The sequence below is a fragment of the Festucalex cinctus genome, chromosome 16 (assembly GCF_051991245.1).
Source record: "Festucalex cinctus isolate MCC-2025b chromosome 16, RoL_Fcin_1.0, whole genome shotgun sequence".
NCBI lineage: Eukaryota > Metazoa > Chordata > Actinopteri > Syngnathiformes > Syngnathidae > Festucalex > Festucalex cinctus.
This window is the reverse complement of record NC_135426.1, coordinates 20740060-20755912: the sequence shown is the minus strand read 5'-3', so window position 1 is coordinate 20755912 and position 15853 is coordinate 20740060. Positions and strand designations below refer to the sequence as shown.

General features: G+C 41.9%; 1 protein-coding gene across 5 annotated transcripts in view; it reads right to left on the bottom strand.

The window, feature by feature from the left end:
• Nucleotides 1-15853, bottom strand: part of sbf1 (SET binding factor 1) — a 36778-nt gene that overhangs the window by 2270 nt on the left and 18655 nt on the right. For 4 of the 5 annotated variants that reach the window (XM_077500657.1, XM_077500658.1, XM_077500661.1 and 1 more), the window contains 28 exons: nt 14812-14889; nt 14344-14457; nt 14122-14250; nt 13942-14040; nt 13660-13867; nt 12699-12811; nt 12427-12576; nt 12179-12247; nt 11921-12082; nt 11582-11847; nt 11266-11438; nt 11115-11188; nt 8532-8724; nt 8307-8434; nt 8008-8183; nt 6932-7068; nt 6581-6788; nt 6311-6507; nt 6058-6195; nt 5891-5986; nt 5306-5380; nt 4684-4856; nt 3250-3426; nt 2394-2495; nt 2124-2309; nt 1919-2045; nt 1710-1840; nt 807-1154 (listed from right to left, as the gene is read on the bottom strand). In XM_077500657.1, coding sequence (XP_077356783.1) covers nt 807-1154; nt 1710-1840; nt 1919-2045; nt 2124-2309; nt 2394-2495; nt 3250-3426; nt 4684-4856; nt 5306-5380; nt 5891-5986; nt 6058-6195; nt 6311-6507; nt 6581-6788; nt 6932-7068; nt 8008-8183; nt 8307-8434; nt 8532-8724; nt 11115-11188; nt 11266-11438; nt 11582-11847; nt 11921-12082; nt 12179-12247; nt 12427-12576; nt 12699-12811; nt 13660-13867; nt 13942-14040; nt 14122-14250; nt 14344-14457; nt 14812-14889 — 4227 coding nt within the window. The remainder of the gene's footprint in view (nt 1-806; nt 1155-1709; nt 1841-1918; nt 2046-2123; nt 2310-2393; nt 2496-3249; nt 3427-4683; nt 4857-5305; nt 5381-5890; nt 5987-6057; nt 6196-6310; nt 6508-6580; nt 6789-6931; nt 7069-8007; nt 8184-8306; nt 8435-8531; nt 8725-11114; nt 11189-11265; nt 11439-11581; nt 11848-11920; nt 12083-12178; nt 12248-12426; nt 12577-12698; nt 12812-13659; nt 13868-13941; nt 14041-14121; nt 14251-14343; nt 14458-14811; nt 14890-15853) is intronic. The other variant, XM_077500660.1, reaches the window with a different exon arrangement.

Below are 15853 nucleotides of genomic sequence, written 5' to 3'. Positions count from 1 at the left end.
ACATACTTCAAAATATGTGGAGTTCATTTATTTGTATTATAGGAAATGTTTATAGTAAAAAACATTTCATTTTGTCATTATGGAATGTTTTGTGTGTGGAATTTTGAGGAATTTGTTAAATTTAGCAAACCAAAATTGTGGAGGATGGGTCAGTGGGATTTTTTACTGCTGCAAGGCATTATGCTAAACTCTTTCAAAAATAAAATCATTAGTTTTAATAAATCAGCGAAAAGTTCTAAAAAAAAAAATAAAAAAAATAAAAAAAACTGTCATTATGGGGTAGTGTTTATAGGAAACTAAATGAAATGAATCCATTTTGGAATATGACTAACAGAAACATTTGCAAAAAAAAAAAAAAAGTATGACTACTGCAAGGCATTATGCTGCTTTTCAAAATGACTAATTCATTTATTTTTAATAAATTTGTAAAAGTTCCTATAAAAAACCCCAAAACAAAACAAAACAAAAAACAAACAAAAAAACTTGCATTCCCATTGTGGTAAACTGACAGTGTATGTGAAATGATACAAGGCATTTTACAGCTTTTCAATATTTAATAAATTTGAAAAATTGTCTAAAAATTTTACTTTGTCATGAGGTTATGAATTTAGAACTTTGAGGAAAATAAATTCATAAATCCAATTTGGATTAAGGCTGTAAAAAAAAAAAAAAAAAAAAATATGGGCGAAAAAAGAAGCGCACTCGCAACTCGGTACGGTACTATTGATTGATGATTGACATTCATATTTAAATATGTAGAAACATTCTAAATGGGCCATTCACAAATCTGAAATAACGGTCTCAACCTTGGTCTCCAATTTGGTCTCATTCCTCTGAGCGGCCTTGAGCTTATCCCACGTGTCCTTCCACTTCTCCGACGCCTGGCCGAGCTCGCCCTCTAGCGCCTGCATGTCCTGCAGCAGCTTGGTGATGGCGTCCGGTAGCGTCTTGCTCAAGCTGTCATAGCACGGCCACACGGCGCACCGCCGTGACTTGGGCGCGCCACTGTCAGGCTTGTCGGGCACCTCCTCCGCCACGGCCCGCTCCTGGCGGCCCCGCAGCTCCCAGTCGTACGATGGCCCCTCTGAGAGCGTCTCCTCCGTGTAGTAGTCCCACACTTTCAAATTGGAGATGAAGGTATATGGCCGGAGCACCTGCGCATACCATGATGAACACCATTGCTGAAGCATCCCTTTTATTATCAGTTAATTTAATGATAATGCATATTCCGGTACTGTATTTATGGAGACTGGGGTCAAGTTGTATTTTACAATTTAAAAAAATGTACGTGCAGAATTTCACAAGTTACTCCATGTTAAAGATTAGATCGCTCTTAAGATAAAAAGAAAACGCACTGCGCTGTCGCCAACGTTTTACAAATGCACTTGTGCCATCTAGTGACAGAAATATGACCTCAAGACAAATCACTATCATACTCGTTATTTACAGTACAGTATATTTTTAATTTTAACTCAATTACATGAATTATTGTGAAATTACTGTATCAATGACTAAAAGATGCAGCAATAATTCTATCAGTTTAACATTTTCCCCCATGTTAACAAGAGGCTCAAAACTTTGACCCAAAAAAATATTTTATTGCACATTTTAAATTTGCGATTAAATTTAACGATTGAAGTCGTGATTAATCACAATAAAAAAATGTAATCGCCTGACACCTAATATAAAGGTTAGAAAAGTGTGCTAACCTCATCATCCTCCGGGGCGAACATGTAGTTGAAGAAGACTGGGGTCTTTTTGTTGAGCCGGTCAATGTAGTCCCACACGGACTTGCACACCTGAGGACTTTTCCTCTCACCTTTTTCTTCATAGAGGACTCCTGCAAACAACGTCAAACTTAAGTCAAACGAGAAAGGAGTCAATGTAAACGTGATCTTGCCATGACTGAAGATGGTACCGAGTTCAATGCGCTCGTAGTCCGAGTCGAGCAGGAAGGTGCGGAAGCGGTTGGACACGTAGTGATAGGCCAAGAACTTCAGGTAGTACTGGCTGAACTCAAATTCCATGGGGAACTGCCGATGGATCTGAGAGATCCAACAACAAATTTAAGCGGAGCACAACACATACTGATAATACTTGAACTGGGTGGCTGAAATACGCACTTGATGCACACAGTCGAGGAACTGCAAGAATACAGGGGTGAACCCGCTGCTCTGGCTGCCTAGCGTCTGCGCGCCGCGGTGGCTGAACCTGTGGCCGAACGACAGCCACTCTTTCTCCACCAGCAGCCGAAAGCCATCAAAGGTGCGGTAGTAAGGGTCGGACAGCAGCTGCACCAAGGACACCACCTGAAGACGCAAGGCGGCGTTTACGTGCGAGCTTGTGAAAGACGTGATGGTTTTTCTTTTTAAATTATTCCCAAATCTCCAAACCTGGGTGGTGACGTCCCAGCCATCTTCCAGGCTGACCATGACGGACGAGCCCGTGTCCAGGAGCTCCACTACCAGGACGGACACCTGCAGCACCCTGTGCAACTACACACAAACACGCACATGCTATGTCTCAAGGGTTTGGATTTGTAGCAACAAACAAATCAGCAGATTACTCTTTAATCAGTGGAACCTCCAAAGTTAAACACAATTTGTTGTTGTAGGGCTGTGCAATTAACCAAAATTCAATTTCAATTATTGCACTTCACAATTACAAAATCAGCATGATCGAGAAAAAAAAAAAAAAAAAGATTATTAATATTCATTTTTGAGTTGTTTCAATTTATACATCTGCACCATTTTTAAAATTTAAAACCAATTTAATAAAATTGGTTTCATCCAAAAGGAACTTGCATAATTATAGTGTTTCAAAAAATTGTATTTGTCTAAACATTTTCTTGTTTTGTACCAAAAAATAAATGATCATCCTAATTGTGATTTCAATTATTAACAAAATAATCGTGATTAATATTTTCTTCATAATCGAGCAGCCCTACGTGACACACAATTCCATATTCCCTATTAAAATGTATATAAATTGAATTAATTTTTTCTGGACTCAAACTGAAAAAAAAAAAGCATGATTAACTCCACATTGTGAACATTCTCACAAGAAAACATACTGAAAAATTAGATCAAAATCAAGTAAAACATACAGATTTTTAAAACAGGTCACTTGTAGATTGGAAACAAAAAGCTGAATGTAATGTCTACATAAAATATGTAAATTTGATTTTTTTGCCCCCCAAATTGTGCTGTTCCACCGTTAGTGGTGCAAGTTATCCAGACAATCACTAACCAGCGCCATCCACTCGGAATCTTCCAGCAAGCGCAGGAAGTTTGCGTTGGTGTCTGAGGAGACGGAACTGGGCACACAGGTCTTCATCAGCTTCTTGAAGCTGTTCTTCACCTGCCGCAGGTCGCATACCTCGATGGGCACCACCTCCCACTGCTGGAAGGAGTCCTGCTTCCCGCCCTGAAATACATAACACATCATGGTCCCAATGAAACACAACGGTTGCCTGTGAAGGGAAGTATTGTGAGAAAGCAGCACAAGGGTTAACTCCTCAAATGAAAAAAACCCACAAAAAACACACACACACACACACACACACACACACACACACACACACACACACACACACACACACACACACACAAACAGACTCATTATAAGACAAAGAAAATTAGGCAACTTTTCTGCTCAATTTCTGGTCAATTATTAGCAGTTCGATGTTCACAAATGTGCAGATTTCTTTTGTGAACCTAGCCTCTATTACTCGATAAACTCACATTATATTCGCTGTTTTTGTGTTCAGGTAAAAACTATGGCAAATATAAAAATATTGTTGTTGTGGCACCTTGATGCCAAGGATCTATACTGAAATAAGGGGAGGACCTTCATTTAGTGAGTCCATAGCATCAACTAAGAGAAATTAAGTGCTTTGCCACCATCCTGGCAAACCTTTTTTGGTCATTACTGGTACTTATGGACTTCTGCTCAATCAATATCACAAGTAATATCAGCTATATTAATACTTATTTGAATTAACTTGTACCACATGAGTGACATGTTTCCCCATATATTGGCATTTCCTTAAAATAAATAAAAGTAAAAGTAGTATGTTCTTATTTCAGTAAATAAAAATTGGCTGTCCCAATAAAAGAACCAGAGGCATTATTTTATTTTTGAATATATTTTTTTCCTTTCAATTTTTTCCCCCTTTTTACTGAATGCTGCTCTCTGTAACAATTTGACCAAAATATCTTTACAATAGCCATTTTATTTGACCATTTATGACTGAAACATCTCCTAATTAGTAGATGAACACCTTAGCTGTTCAAAATGGGCACTCCAGTAAGCCTCAGTTTTCAGACTGTATTCGGGTTCGAATTTCCCACCCCCTATCTCTGGTCGTGATGTCATTCACATGGATGTGAAGAAGGGTGTGTACAGTTTCATTTTTCGGCAACAGGTGGCAGTAGCGATTCAAAATGGAATTTTCTGCCTTCGGTCGTTTTAATTAATAATAAAAAATACACAACTTAAATTAAAAATTAAAATATATTATGACCAGAGGCATCCAATAACTCAACTGCAAAAAACTGTGCAAAAAATATTTAATATCGACTCCATATATACATGCTGTTGTCTTGTCAAAACAATCTATTTGTTTTAGGAAATACAGTACCGACAAATCGGCTTTTTTTGTTTGTAAGCACAGCTAGTCACCTTGAGTTGGGCTTTGTCCCCAATGATGTAGAGGTAAGCCCTGTGTTGGCGGAGGAAGAGCACCTCGGTCGGCCCACCATTGGGCTGTGGCGACTCTTTCCCAGCGAGACGTGTGCCCACGTCCGGGTTGTAGGCGCTGAGACGCCCACTACCTCGGATGCTCCCCCATTTCCCTGCCAACCACACACACACACACACACACACACACACAAATGACTGAATCCTGACACGAAAATGTAATGTTTCATGTAATCGGGTACCCTGTAATTTCAGTCAGGCACGCGGTTGACACCCATCACCCCAATAGCCATGCTGCTAAACAAGACAGAAGTGAACGAGAACTACCTGAAACCAGTTTGCTACATGTAGTTTGATGCAACTCTTGCCATTGGGACAAACAAAAGAATCAAAAGTGAAACGACAATGAGAACGCCGGAGCGTAGAGCTGCAGTGGCAGCATGCGTGTGCACACACAGCAGCAGATTGACACAAACAGCAGCAAAGAGACCATTAGTTCAGAGATACAAAACACTACCAGGGTTGACGCCAGGCACACGGGCGATTCTGTTCAAGAGATTTGATTAGTTTGAGTGGAGGCAGGAGCGGGCGTGGCCTACTGTACCTCTGGTAGAGTTCCTGGCCTTGCCAGACACTTTGGGCTGAGAGAGGGAGATGACTTTGGACCTTTGACTAAGAGCTGAGGTCAAATGACAGGCAAAAAAAAAAAAAAAAAGTCAATTGAGCCTCCTTGTGGTGCAGTCTGGCCAGATCCACATCGCAGGTCCAAGCTCTTGATTCCGACTTAGTCCTTATACAGTGGTGTCTTGAAATACAAGTGACTTAACTTCATTTCACAGTAAGCGGCAGTTTTACTTATTACGGCAGACTCATTATATCATGAAGCAGAAAATGTTTATTATTATTTATTTACATTCCATTTATTGATCTGTTTTTATGCATTTTATGATATTTATTTGTTAATTTTTTTTACTAAAAATATGCACACGCCAGAAGAAGCAGTACAATGAAATGATGCCAATAAGTGCCAATCGAAAGCAAAAGAAAAAAAAATGGAACTGTGTCACTTGAGCCACGCAGGGTACATCAAGCCACAGTTCGCTAATGACACAAATCATATGCAAGTGGATTTCAAGTTTCACTTCACAGGGGCCGCGAGCTTGCGGCACAAACACACACGTGCCCTCACCTCCTCTACTGAACGTTCCAGGCACGTCCTCCTTGGCACCCATCACTTGCTTCATCAGAGCGCCGATCTTTGGCTGCCGCAGCTTATCCGACGAATCTGTGGATAGAAGCCTCGGTTAGCTCCAGGAGCGAGTTGCTCATTGAGTCTTAATAGTGAGTCGTACCCACCTGAAGCGCTCATGTGGGTGGAGGTGAAGCCGCTGAGCGTGTTCCTGCCACTGCTCTCGTTGTAAGAGGGCATGGAGCTGATAATGGCCTTCAGGTATTTCTCTTGCTCCAGACTGGTGGAGTCCGCCTGGGAGGGCACTGCGCACAAAAACATACAGTGAATGAAGCAATTTACTACGCAACATCTTTGAGACTACCACAAGGGTAATTAAATCATCATTCAGGCCATAGTCACCTTGTTTTCTCAAATTACCTGAGGTCGGGGCATTGGTAGATTTAAAAAAACCAACCACCCCTTTTGCGTGGAGGCCCGCTGATCGCAGGAGGACAGCCTTGGTACGGGAATTCCGCCAGCAAACCACAGGGAAGCGGCTCTGCCGGTAGCAGCGGGAAATTCTCTGGATGGTGGAATCCGGGATGCTCTGCGGGACGATGAGCAAGCCGGGATAGCTACGACGCAAGCACACACTGGCTCAAACACCTCCTTCTGGACGGCAAACGTCGTGTGCGTTGACTTGCGTACCTTCTGCACACCGTGTACATGCGGTTTACGGTGGAAATGCGGAAGGGCTCATTCTTGGAGCGCGTCAAGCTGTTACTTAGCGTGCCCAGGCCCATGCGCTGGTAATCGCGGCAGCATGCTCGCTCGACCACGTTGCTCATGGTCTGTCTGTCTGAAGAGCGGATGGTGGAGGACAGTGTAAGGGAGCTCTGCTCCACCTCCTCTGAGACTGTGGACACATGAACATATAAATACATTTACCCCGAACAACTACAGGAATTTTCAAAGTGGAAGCTTTCAATTGGGAATGAACACGGATTTAAAAAATATATATATTAATGAGGATTGAAGTGAGTTTTACTATCGACAAACCTGAAATTTCATCCTCATCCATCTCTGACTGGAAGCTGCTCCTGTTCTCCCAGGTAGGCGGGGAATATTTCTTCTTCGTTACATACTGGCGGTTGATGGTCCGCTTGGCGCTCTTTACCAGGTTTTTGGAAAGTGTCCTGAAACAAGTAAAGACGTCTTCAAATCATGAGAGTATCTCAATTTCCATTTGGATAATTGTATCATTACAGTTCTTTAGATTAGGGGTGCATGGCTGGCCCTACCCTGGGACCATCATTTTCTAGTCTTAATCAACGACCTACTAAACACGTCTATTTTAGTATTAATAGATATTTATAAGTTGCAGGCGTCGAGTGGAACCCTCGTACCACCAAAATCATCACTTTTCAGGAGACCCCAAAAACGGCATGGTTCAACCACTAAAATTGCATTATCAAAGACAGCCATAGATTTTAAACACTTTAGATTGGTCAACAATAAATAAACGCTACCCACACTTGTGGACCGATAGCATAGATTTGTGGGGCAAAAAAAACAAACAAAACAAATTGTGACAGAGGACGTTTCGACCTGATGCCAGTGATGTGCAAAGTGTCTTTATTTCTGAGCATATTATTACAAAACTGCATGGGAACTCATTAATTGCATGTAAAACAAATTTCAAAGTTACATGTTCTAAAATGAAAACAATTATAAACATTAACAGTAAAAACCTGCAAAAATTTAAAACGATGGACATAAATAAATATTTGTGTTTCATTTTTGACTTACTGTACAAATGTCTCACTGTGGTAGAAATTAAAAGCTTCTTGAGGGATCATTGCCAAAATGTAAACCACAAAATGCTACTTTTACTTTTTTTGTAAAGTCATCTGCCAACATCTATTGTGACTTGTCACCAGAAAATACCCCATTGCAATATGTATAGTGGGTACAGTGGTTTTATACAGTATTGGTTTTATTTTATTTTTTACCCTATTTTATTTCATTGCATATATTATTATCTGTCTATTCCTATTTACAGAAATGATGCTCCTTGAGTAAAAACACCAATGAAATGGATGCGTGTGCAAAGAAGGTTAAACAGAAGTACATACTTGAGTGACTGGTTCTTGTCCTTGGTTTTGTGCTCTACCACCAGCTTGCCGCTCTGACCGACAGTGAATGCGAACGTTCCCTGCACGTGCTGGGGGTAGCGTAGCTTGTGCATGTGCTTCCTGAAAACCTCAGCAAGGTCAGCTGCCACCTCCTCGTCGAAAACGATCTTCATTAGCTGCAAACGGACAAAAAAATGGACCAAAGTGTACAGTACAGTGACGACCACCAACCTAATAATACTTATGGGCTCTGAAGGAAACGATTCACCAGCACAGAACTGTTGATGGTTCAACAGTACCTGGAAGGTGCAGGACCGCAGCTGTAGCCCCTCCTGAACAAATTGCTCCATGGGTAAAGTGACAGAGATCCTCTTCTCCTTGGTCAATGACGCGATGGGGAAGGAACGAGTCACCACCTGCTCGCCCACTGCGGTAAGGAGACAGCAAAGAAACATTTATTCCATACTCTTCAGTATGCCTGAGGTCAAATTTGCATATTGCACGTGTATTATATAGTCCCTTACCCAGCGGGTCAGTGGGAGTGCCCTTGAAAATGAGCCGGTAGGTGGTAAGGAAGATAGCTCCCTCCGCGGGAAGCAAGGGCGGGCCTCCCATCATCCCCGTGGCCTCCTCGCGCCCGTCCGGGATGAGGTAAACACGCATGCCGTCCATCACCAGCTCCTCGCCTGCCAAAAGGGTCGGCCTCAGCAGCTTGGGCTGCGTGGAGAGAACAGAGAGGGCGAGAGACAGGGGGATTAGTGACACGGAAGCAGAAAGAACACAAATAAGGACAAGGGGGCAGTAAGTGGACAAAGCTGAGTTGAGATTATTATGATTCACATATTGTGGGCAAAATATTATGATAAAAGCTGAGCAGCACATTATAAGAGCATATGCCACTTAAATCTCCGATTTGCCACAAAATTTTAACAGAATGCAAACATTCCAATATGTTGCACTAAAATTGTTTCAGAACCACCAGACTCATTACATCCTCATGCTTTACAAACATGCATGCGAGTATGGCTGGCTTTAGACTAGGGATGTCCCGATCCGATCAGGTGATCAGAAATCGGACCCGATCACGTGGTTGCTGACTCGATCGGACTCAGGCGTTGTCTCCAGATGAGGACTCGGATAAATATATGAGGTTATTTATTATTATTATTATTTTTTTATATATAACTTTTTATTAGATCTGCAGTTGCGCGGTGGCACAAGGTGACCCTTCATTTTTCCATACAGTTTAGCGTGCGGCATGGCGTCACGCTACAGTGACACTAGGGGTGTTAAAAAAAATCGATTCGGCGATATATCGCGATACTACATCGCGCGATTCTCAAATCGATTCAATAAAAAAAAATTGATTTTTTTTTTTTTAAGAGCTCAGAATTGTTCATTCGGTAGTCTTACCGATTCAACGTCTTATCATCATTGCCTTTTTTTTTTTTCTTTTGTGTGTGTGTGAATCGATTTTTAAACTTCCATTTTTAATGGAAAAATATTCAACAAAACGTCTGACTTCGGGTTAGGATTCACACCTTGAGCATGGAAGAATGTTATATGAACGGAACATTAAGCCTTAATATTTTATTTTAATGCTGTTCAAACATGAAACAGATTACAACCGCTATAAGACTGAAATTTCAGATAAATAAATAATACATTTTCATATAAATCTTACACTCTACAAGCGTACTGATTAGTATTTTCTAAATTTGAATGAAAAAAAATCGCAACAATCGACTTATAAATTCGTATCGGGATTAATCGGTATCGAATCGAATCGGGACCTGTGAATCGTGATACGAATCGAATCGTCAGGTACTAAGCAATTCACACCCCTAAGTGACACTATTTACATTATTGCATAATGCCACCGAGCGGCGGGGCTAAACAAGGAAATAGTACCGAGGTATTTGGAAGTAGATGATAAGAAGGTATTATCATCTTTAATGTGGAAAGTGCGGCTTGCACTGTGTGCAAAGTGAGCATTTTGTGCGGTGGAAAGGACATACAGTAGATACGTTGCACACTTCCCCGCTGCTGCACTGCACTTCACTGACTGGCAGCCCTTAGTGGAGTCGCCAAATCCTGCCCGGGCCGGCAGTCTAGCCTGGTGCGAGTCCAGACCCAAAGTCAGCATATGGTAAGATGACTTTGATACATTTTTGCTTGCTTGCTCTTCGTTTGTTGTGAAGTTGGCTCTTTTCAAGCACATATATACTCTATTTTTTTCTTCCTAAAGTAAAATAACATTAGGCTAGCCCATCAATTTGTGTTAATTAGCATGCTTTAAAACGGCTAGAGTAGGTCTTCAAAAATAAAGTTCTTGTGAAAAATTAATATACTGGTTAATAATAGCCATTTGAGTAACTCATAGATGTGCAAAAAAAAGGGTGTTTAAATGTTTTACTTAGTTAAACCACTGCTCCTCTCAACATATAGAAGGTGTTGAGGTAGTTTTGTAAAAAAAAAAACAACAAAGCACACCTTTTTTCTCCTTAATAAAATGCCGAGGTATCGGATTGGGACTCGGAATCGGCCAATCTCAAAATGATTTCACTCTGACACGGGTCTAAAAAAGTGTGATCGGGACATCCCTACTTTAGACTATATGAGCCAGAGAAATAAACAATATTAACCTGATAAGATTAGAATTTCTTATATTTTGTTCAGTGCGTCCGTTACCTTGGTAGAATATTCTCATTGTCAAAATTTTGACTGTTTTGACTGTAAATATGACTCTTACATTTGGCTTAGCCTTGTCCATGACAATTTCTAATGCCGGAATTTGTATTATTATTATTTTTTTGTTTGTTTCTAAATAAATTTGGCTTACACGGAGCTCAGCCCCCATCCCTCTCCACGACACCCTTCGAAATGAAGGCACGCACATTAGCTCAAGGCACGGAAAACGGCACACCAGGGAGAGCAATCATCACCCAGCATGCTTTGCTCAGTTGTCCTTGTGAGTCACAGACATACCTGGTGTGACACCGTGGTTCTAAGCGGTAGGGATTGGTGGAGAGGGAAGTAGGCGGGGCTGGCCGGGCTCGCTCTGCATGGCCTTTCTTCAGTGGGGCGTAAAAATAGGAATTGGTTACCTTTTGGATCGGCGGCAGACGTTTACTCTCACGGTGGACTGCATCTAACGTCTCGATGTGCATCTGTACGATATCTGCGATCAAACAACATCAGCATAAGCATGGAAAACGACTCGTTTTTACACAATTAATTTAATGTGGAAAATGATACCCGGTATCATGGCGTGGAGAGCCTTCAGGTGCTCGTTGGTCACGCCGCTCTCATTGCACACTTTGTCCACGAAGCGGTTGATGAAACGCACCACTGAGTTGGCCACGTCCGAGCTCTCAGCATCCTCAAAGCCGCTCTCTGTGTCGTAACTCTCAGCCATGCTCCCTGCAATACTACGAGAACAACAACAACAACAAAAAAGGTCATGAAGCGTAATGATCTGAAATCTATTCGACAAATACAGACTTCTTGCATTTTTTAATACTGTAAATGATTTTTTTATGGTTGTTATTTTTGCTTTTGATCCCATTCCTACCTATTGGTGACGTAGCTGTTGCTGACGCTCTCCACATCCCCGAGGCCCGAGCTCCTTAGCAGGCGGTTCTTGCTGGTGTCCAGTGGCAGCAGCAGGTAGCTCATCCTGTTGGCGTAGTGGATGGCCTGGCTGAACACAGTGCTTTCCTCCTTCTGTACGCGCTCTGTCTGCATTTCCTTGCCTAGCGTCGGCCACAGTCGACTCTGCTCCGACGCCAGGTCCAGGGCACTGATTTCCCACCTGCCGCCTGATCCCTCCTGCTGCTCCTGAGGATAAATTGGATTGCGTTTGTTGAGGATGGGTGATTATGAGCGACTTCCTATTAACCATAATACTCACAGTGTGGTTCTGATGCTCTCCATCCTCCGTCTCAAGGTAAAGTGCTCTAATGTGGTTTTGGACGTCGCTGTAGAACATGGCCTCCCAGAATTGCATGTTGGTCCACACGGTGTGCTCCTGTACGCAACTGTACGCAAACTGAGTGATGCCTGCCCCTAATTTCTGTCAGATCAACAAAGACACATCAGTGACAATCGACATGAGACACGGCTTTGTTCAGTTAATAATAATAATAATAAAGTGGACTGATTAACATACCCTGCAAAAGGCTGTGACTAATGGGAGAAGGGCTGCTGCAATGCCATGTTCATCCATATGCGAGCAGTCCTAAAAAGGAAGAGAATATGATACTGGTAAAATGCATAAATAGGGAATACTGCATTTCATAATATCACAAAGAGTGGCCAGGTGCAGTTTTTTTTTTAAACAAAATTATTGCAATAAAAAGCCAACATAAGAAGCCACAAATATAACAGAATTAAGAGATAACGTGATTGGTTACAGACCTGTAAGGTGCAGTTCATCATTCGGACAACGTAGTCAAACTGCTGGTCATCCAGCACCGCTCGGTTCTGTAACACGTGCTGATTGAGCTCCTGGGTCAAACACACCCGAGCTGCCCTACCCTTCAAAGCCCGAAGTACAGCTGGCATCAACTGCAAAAAGAAGACACAAAGATATTTTGTTTTCCACAGAACAGTGCTGGCTTTACTTGACTTTTTGTGGCGGAATTTCCAGAAGTGAAAAAGCGCACTTTTTGCCAATGAGTCACTTGTACCTTCTTGGCCTCGAGCATTTTGTTCTCGAAGATGTATGTGATGCAGTTCCGGACAACCTCCAGCCGACGGGCGCTGTTTGCCATCACGTTGCTGTTCCGGTCCACCATGTCTCCTGCGGAAGCGGGGCACGTGTGAGGCTCATTTATCACCGTGGCACTTCAAAATAGAGCCCATTAAACACATGCTGAGAGGGGGGGAGTTGGAGGCAGGAAGTGCTGATGATTAACTTATGCCTCTAAAACTTTAAAGCAGGAGCTGGGGAGCCATTTTTCTACTAGGATGCATTTAAGGGCCATAAAACAGAAAAATATGATGTAATCATCAAAGAAATGTTTATTTGTGGTTATGCGCATTCACGCCCCACTGGTTCTCCATCCCCTGCTTTAGCGGGTCATATTAAAACCTAGCAAGAGGCGATTGACAATGTGAATCACTCAAAGGACTTCTACAATATCAATCTGGGACATTCAGTAAAAAACTTCGAGTTGATTGGGCGATGTTCTTCTTTCAAAAAGGAAACTGGGTAAATATGCAAGAACAGAATTAACTACAGTGTTCATGCATTCGTCCGCCGGTGTCGCCATGTTTGGCTTGTTTGTTTCCCCTGGCCTCAGCGCTTTTGTTTTCGTCACAGCCGCATATCCTGTGTCCAAATACAATGTTGCTTTGTGATTGGTCCGTATAACCAGCGGTGCATCTCAGAGTAAATCAGCGGGCTCGAGACAAGATGGATTCTCGAGGGTTTGTGAAATCACAAATACCGCGAGAACTCTGTACTCAAGTCTCAAGAGTACCTGATTTTAGCAAGAAATGAAATTAAGTGAGCAAAACATAGGGTATGCATGCTATTAAGAGGGGAATTATTTAACAAAATCCATAATGTGTTTTCTTTTCAGTAAGTCCATCTGAACACTTTTCGGGCGACTGTTCACATCACTACACGTTTTAAACCTTGCTCACCCAATGGGGGTCCGGATGGAACCATGCTCTTGACCTCCGCCCTGACCACCGGTGGCGCCGCCTTGAGCTTGGCAGTGGCGTGGTCGATGAAGAGCTGTACCGTGACCTCATCCAGTGCAGGGAAGGGGCTCTGACTCTGAGTGGTTTCCTGGCCATTTTCCGATGGTCGCTGGACTTTATGCATGGTCACTGCCGGGTAGGGGTTCTCCTGGAGAGAGGAAACGACTTAAGTGGTTACACACAAACATTAGAGAAAAAGGAACATTTAATCTTGAGACATACATTTTTAAATAGCTGCTCAGCCAACTCCTTGATGTGGTTGATGACTTTGTGCGGCGAGGCCTCCTCTTGCCGTATCCTCTCCACCTCATTTGCTACCAGCTGTGGGAACAACAGACAATTGAAAATTGCTTAGTTCAGTTTGGTTTAGTGAAGAAAATTCGGTTTGATTTCTAAACTCACGTTATCAAACAAATCTGTTGCTCTGTAGGGAGGCCCTCTCTCAGACACGAACCCTGCGAACGCCATGCCGTCCAACACCTTCATGAGGAAGTCATCCTCTGTCAGTGCTCTTTGGCCGAGGAAAGCAGCCTGAGGGGAAAAAAAACAAACACAAAATTCTAGCTCTAAAGTCCAATTTGTATGATTATGCCAGGATTTGGGATGGAGGGGCCTGTGTCATACCTTATGGAAGCGGATAACTGGTTCGGGGTGAATGCGGATGATATGTAAACACCAGCGATAACCCTGGAAAAGCTGAGCAAACAGCCACAGGAAGATTGCCCGGATCTCTTTATCCTAAGGCACACACCACAGACTATCTTAAGTCCAAACATGCACATGCCAGAATCAAGGCCACGCTGCAACTGTAGTTATAGTATAATCGATAGTCATAGCTGTGATTGATCAATTTCTGTCAAAAAGATGTAATGACCACCTTTTAATTATCGTTAATACATCAATTAGTGTAATTCCTTCTACTGTCCGCTCCTCTCTTAAAAGTGATGCAATTGAAAGGACTACAGAGTTCCACCATTAATTATGCAATTTATCATTGCGCTCAGTCATTTTAAGTACATTTTCTAGGGTGTTGCATACACAAAAATTCACGTTTTCCAATTTGTAATGTCAACATGGTTGGCAGATTTTCACCTGGATCTTGGGTGTTGAAGGTAGCGAGGACTGAGGTGGGAAGGCATGATCAGCAATTTCCAGCTCAGGATCCAAAACCTGCAAACAAGAAACACATTATCATCAAATCAACCAAAAGATGGATGGAGGTTTCATTTCAATCTATATCACCAATTGTGAAACATGGGTGAATTCAGAGATCTTGACCCTTCATTATCATGCTAAATCAAGTGCCGCTAGATTTTATTGTATTTCTTGTTGTTTTGTTAAATTTTTTAAACATAGATTATGTATTTCTGAAAGAAGCTGTCTAGGGAACCCATTTTTTGGGGGGGAATAACAAAGCAATTAAGCATGCAATTCATACATTTTACGTGAAATGAAACTGGAGTTTAAAAAAAAAATGCAATAATGTCAATCCCTTTTGTTTATCAGTACTTGGAAGTGGGTTTCAATAATCCCTCTTAAACGAAAACATGTTAATTTTATCAACATTTAGATTTGAAGTCACAAATATTTGAAATTATGTTCATACAACAATGGTGCAGGGAGATCCAGACCGTGATGGGCCCATCTCTCTTCCCGGATGCAGGTAAGCCCAGCTTTAGTGTTGCCTACCAACAATCTATAGCATCATGGCTCCTGCATGCATCCCGCTCACCAGATTCTATCTTTCCATGAAAACTTTATGGACGAGTTAATAAATTAAAGCTGCTTATCAGAGACATGATCGTCGCTTTTCACGTTTCGTAATTATGTTTTTGCGTTGGGCATGTAAGGCCTTTTACATTAGTGTTTGCTTATATTGTGTTGATTTGTAAAAGAAAAAAAATTATTAAATGGGTTGGACTTAAGGAAGATATGATCTTGTACTTCACTGTATAAACACTGCTGCTCATACAGTTGGAATAAAATGTCTGCCAAACAAATGTAATGTATAACTTCTTGGGTGAATTCTTGTGACATAGAATGCACACATTCCAACAGGTCAAATGCTGATGCATTTAAAAAGTAATAAACAAAGGGATTTTGTCTGAAATCAAATAATTTCACATTCAGGGAC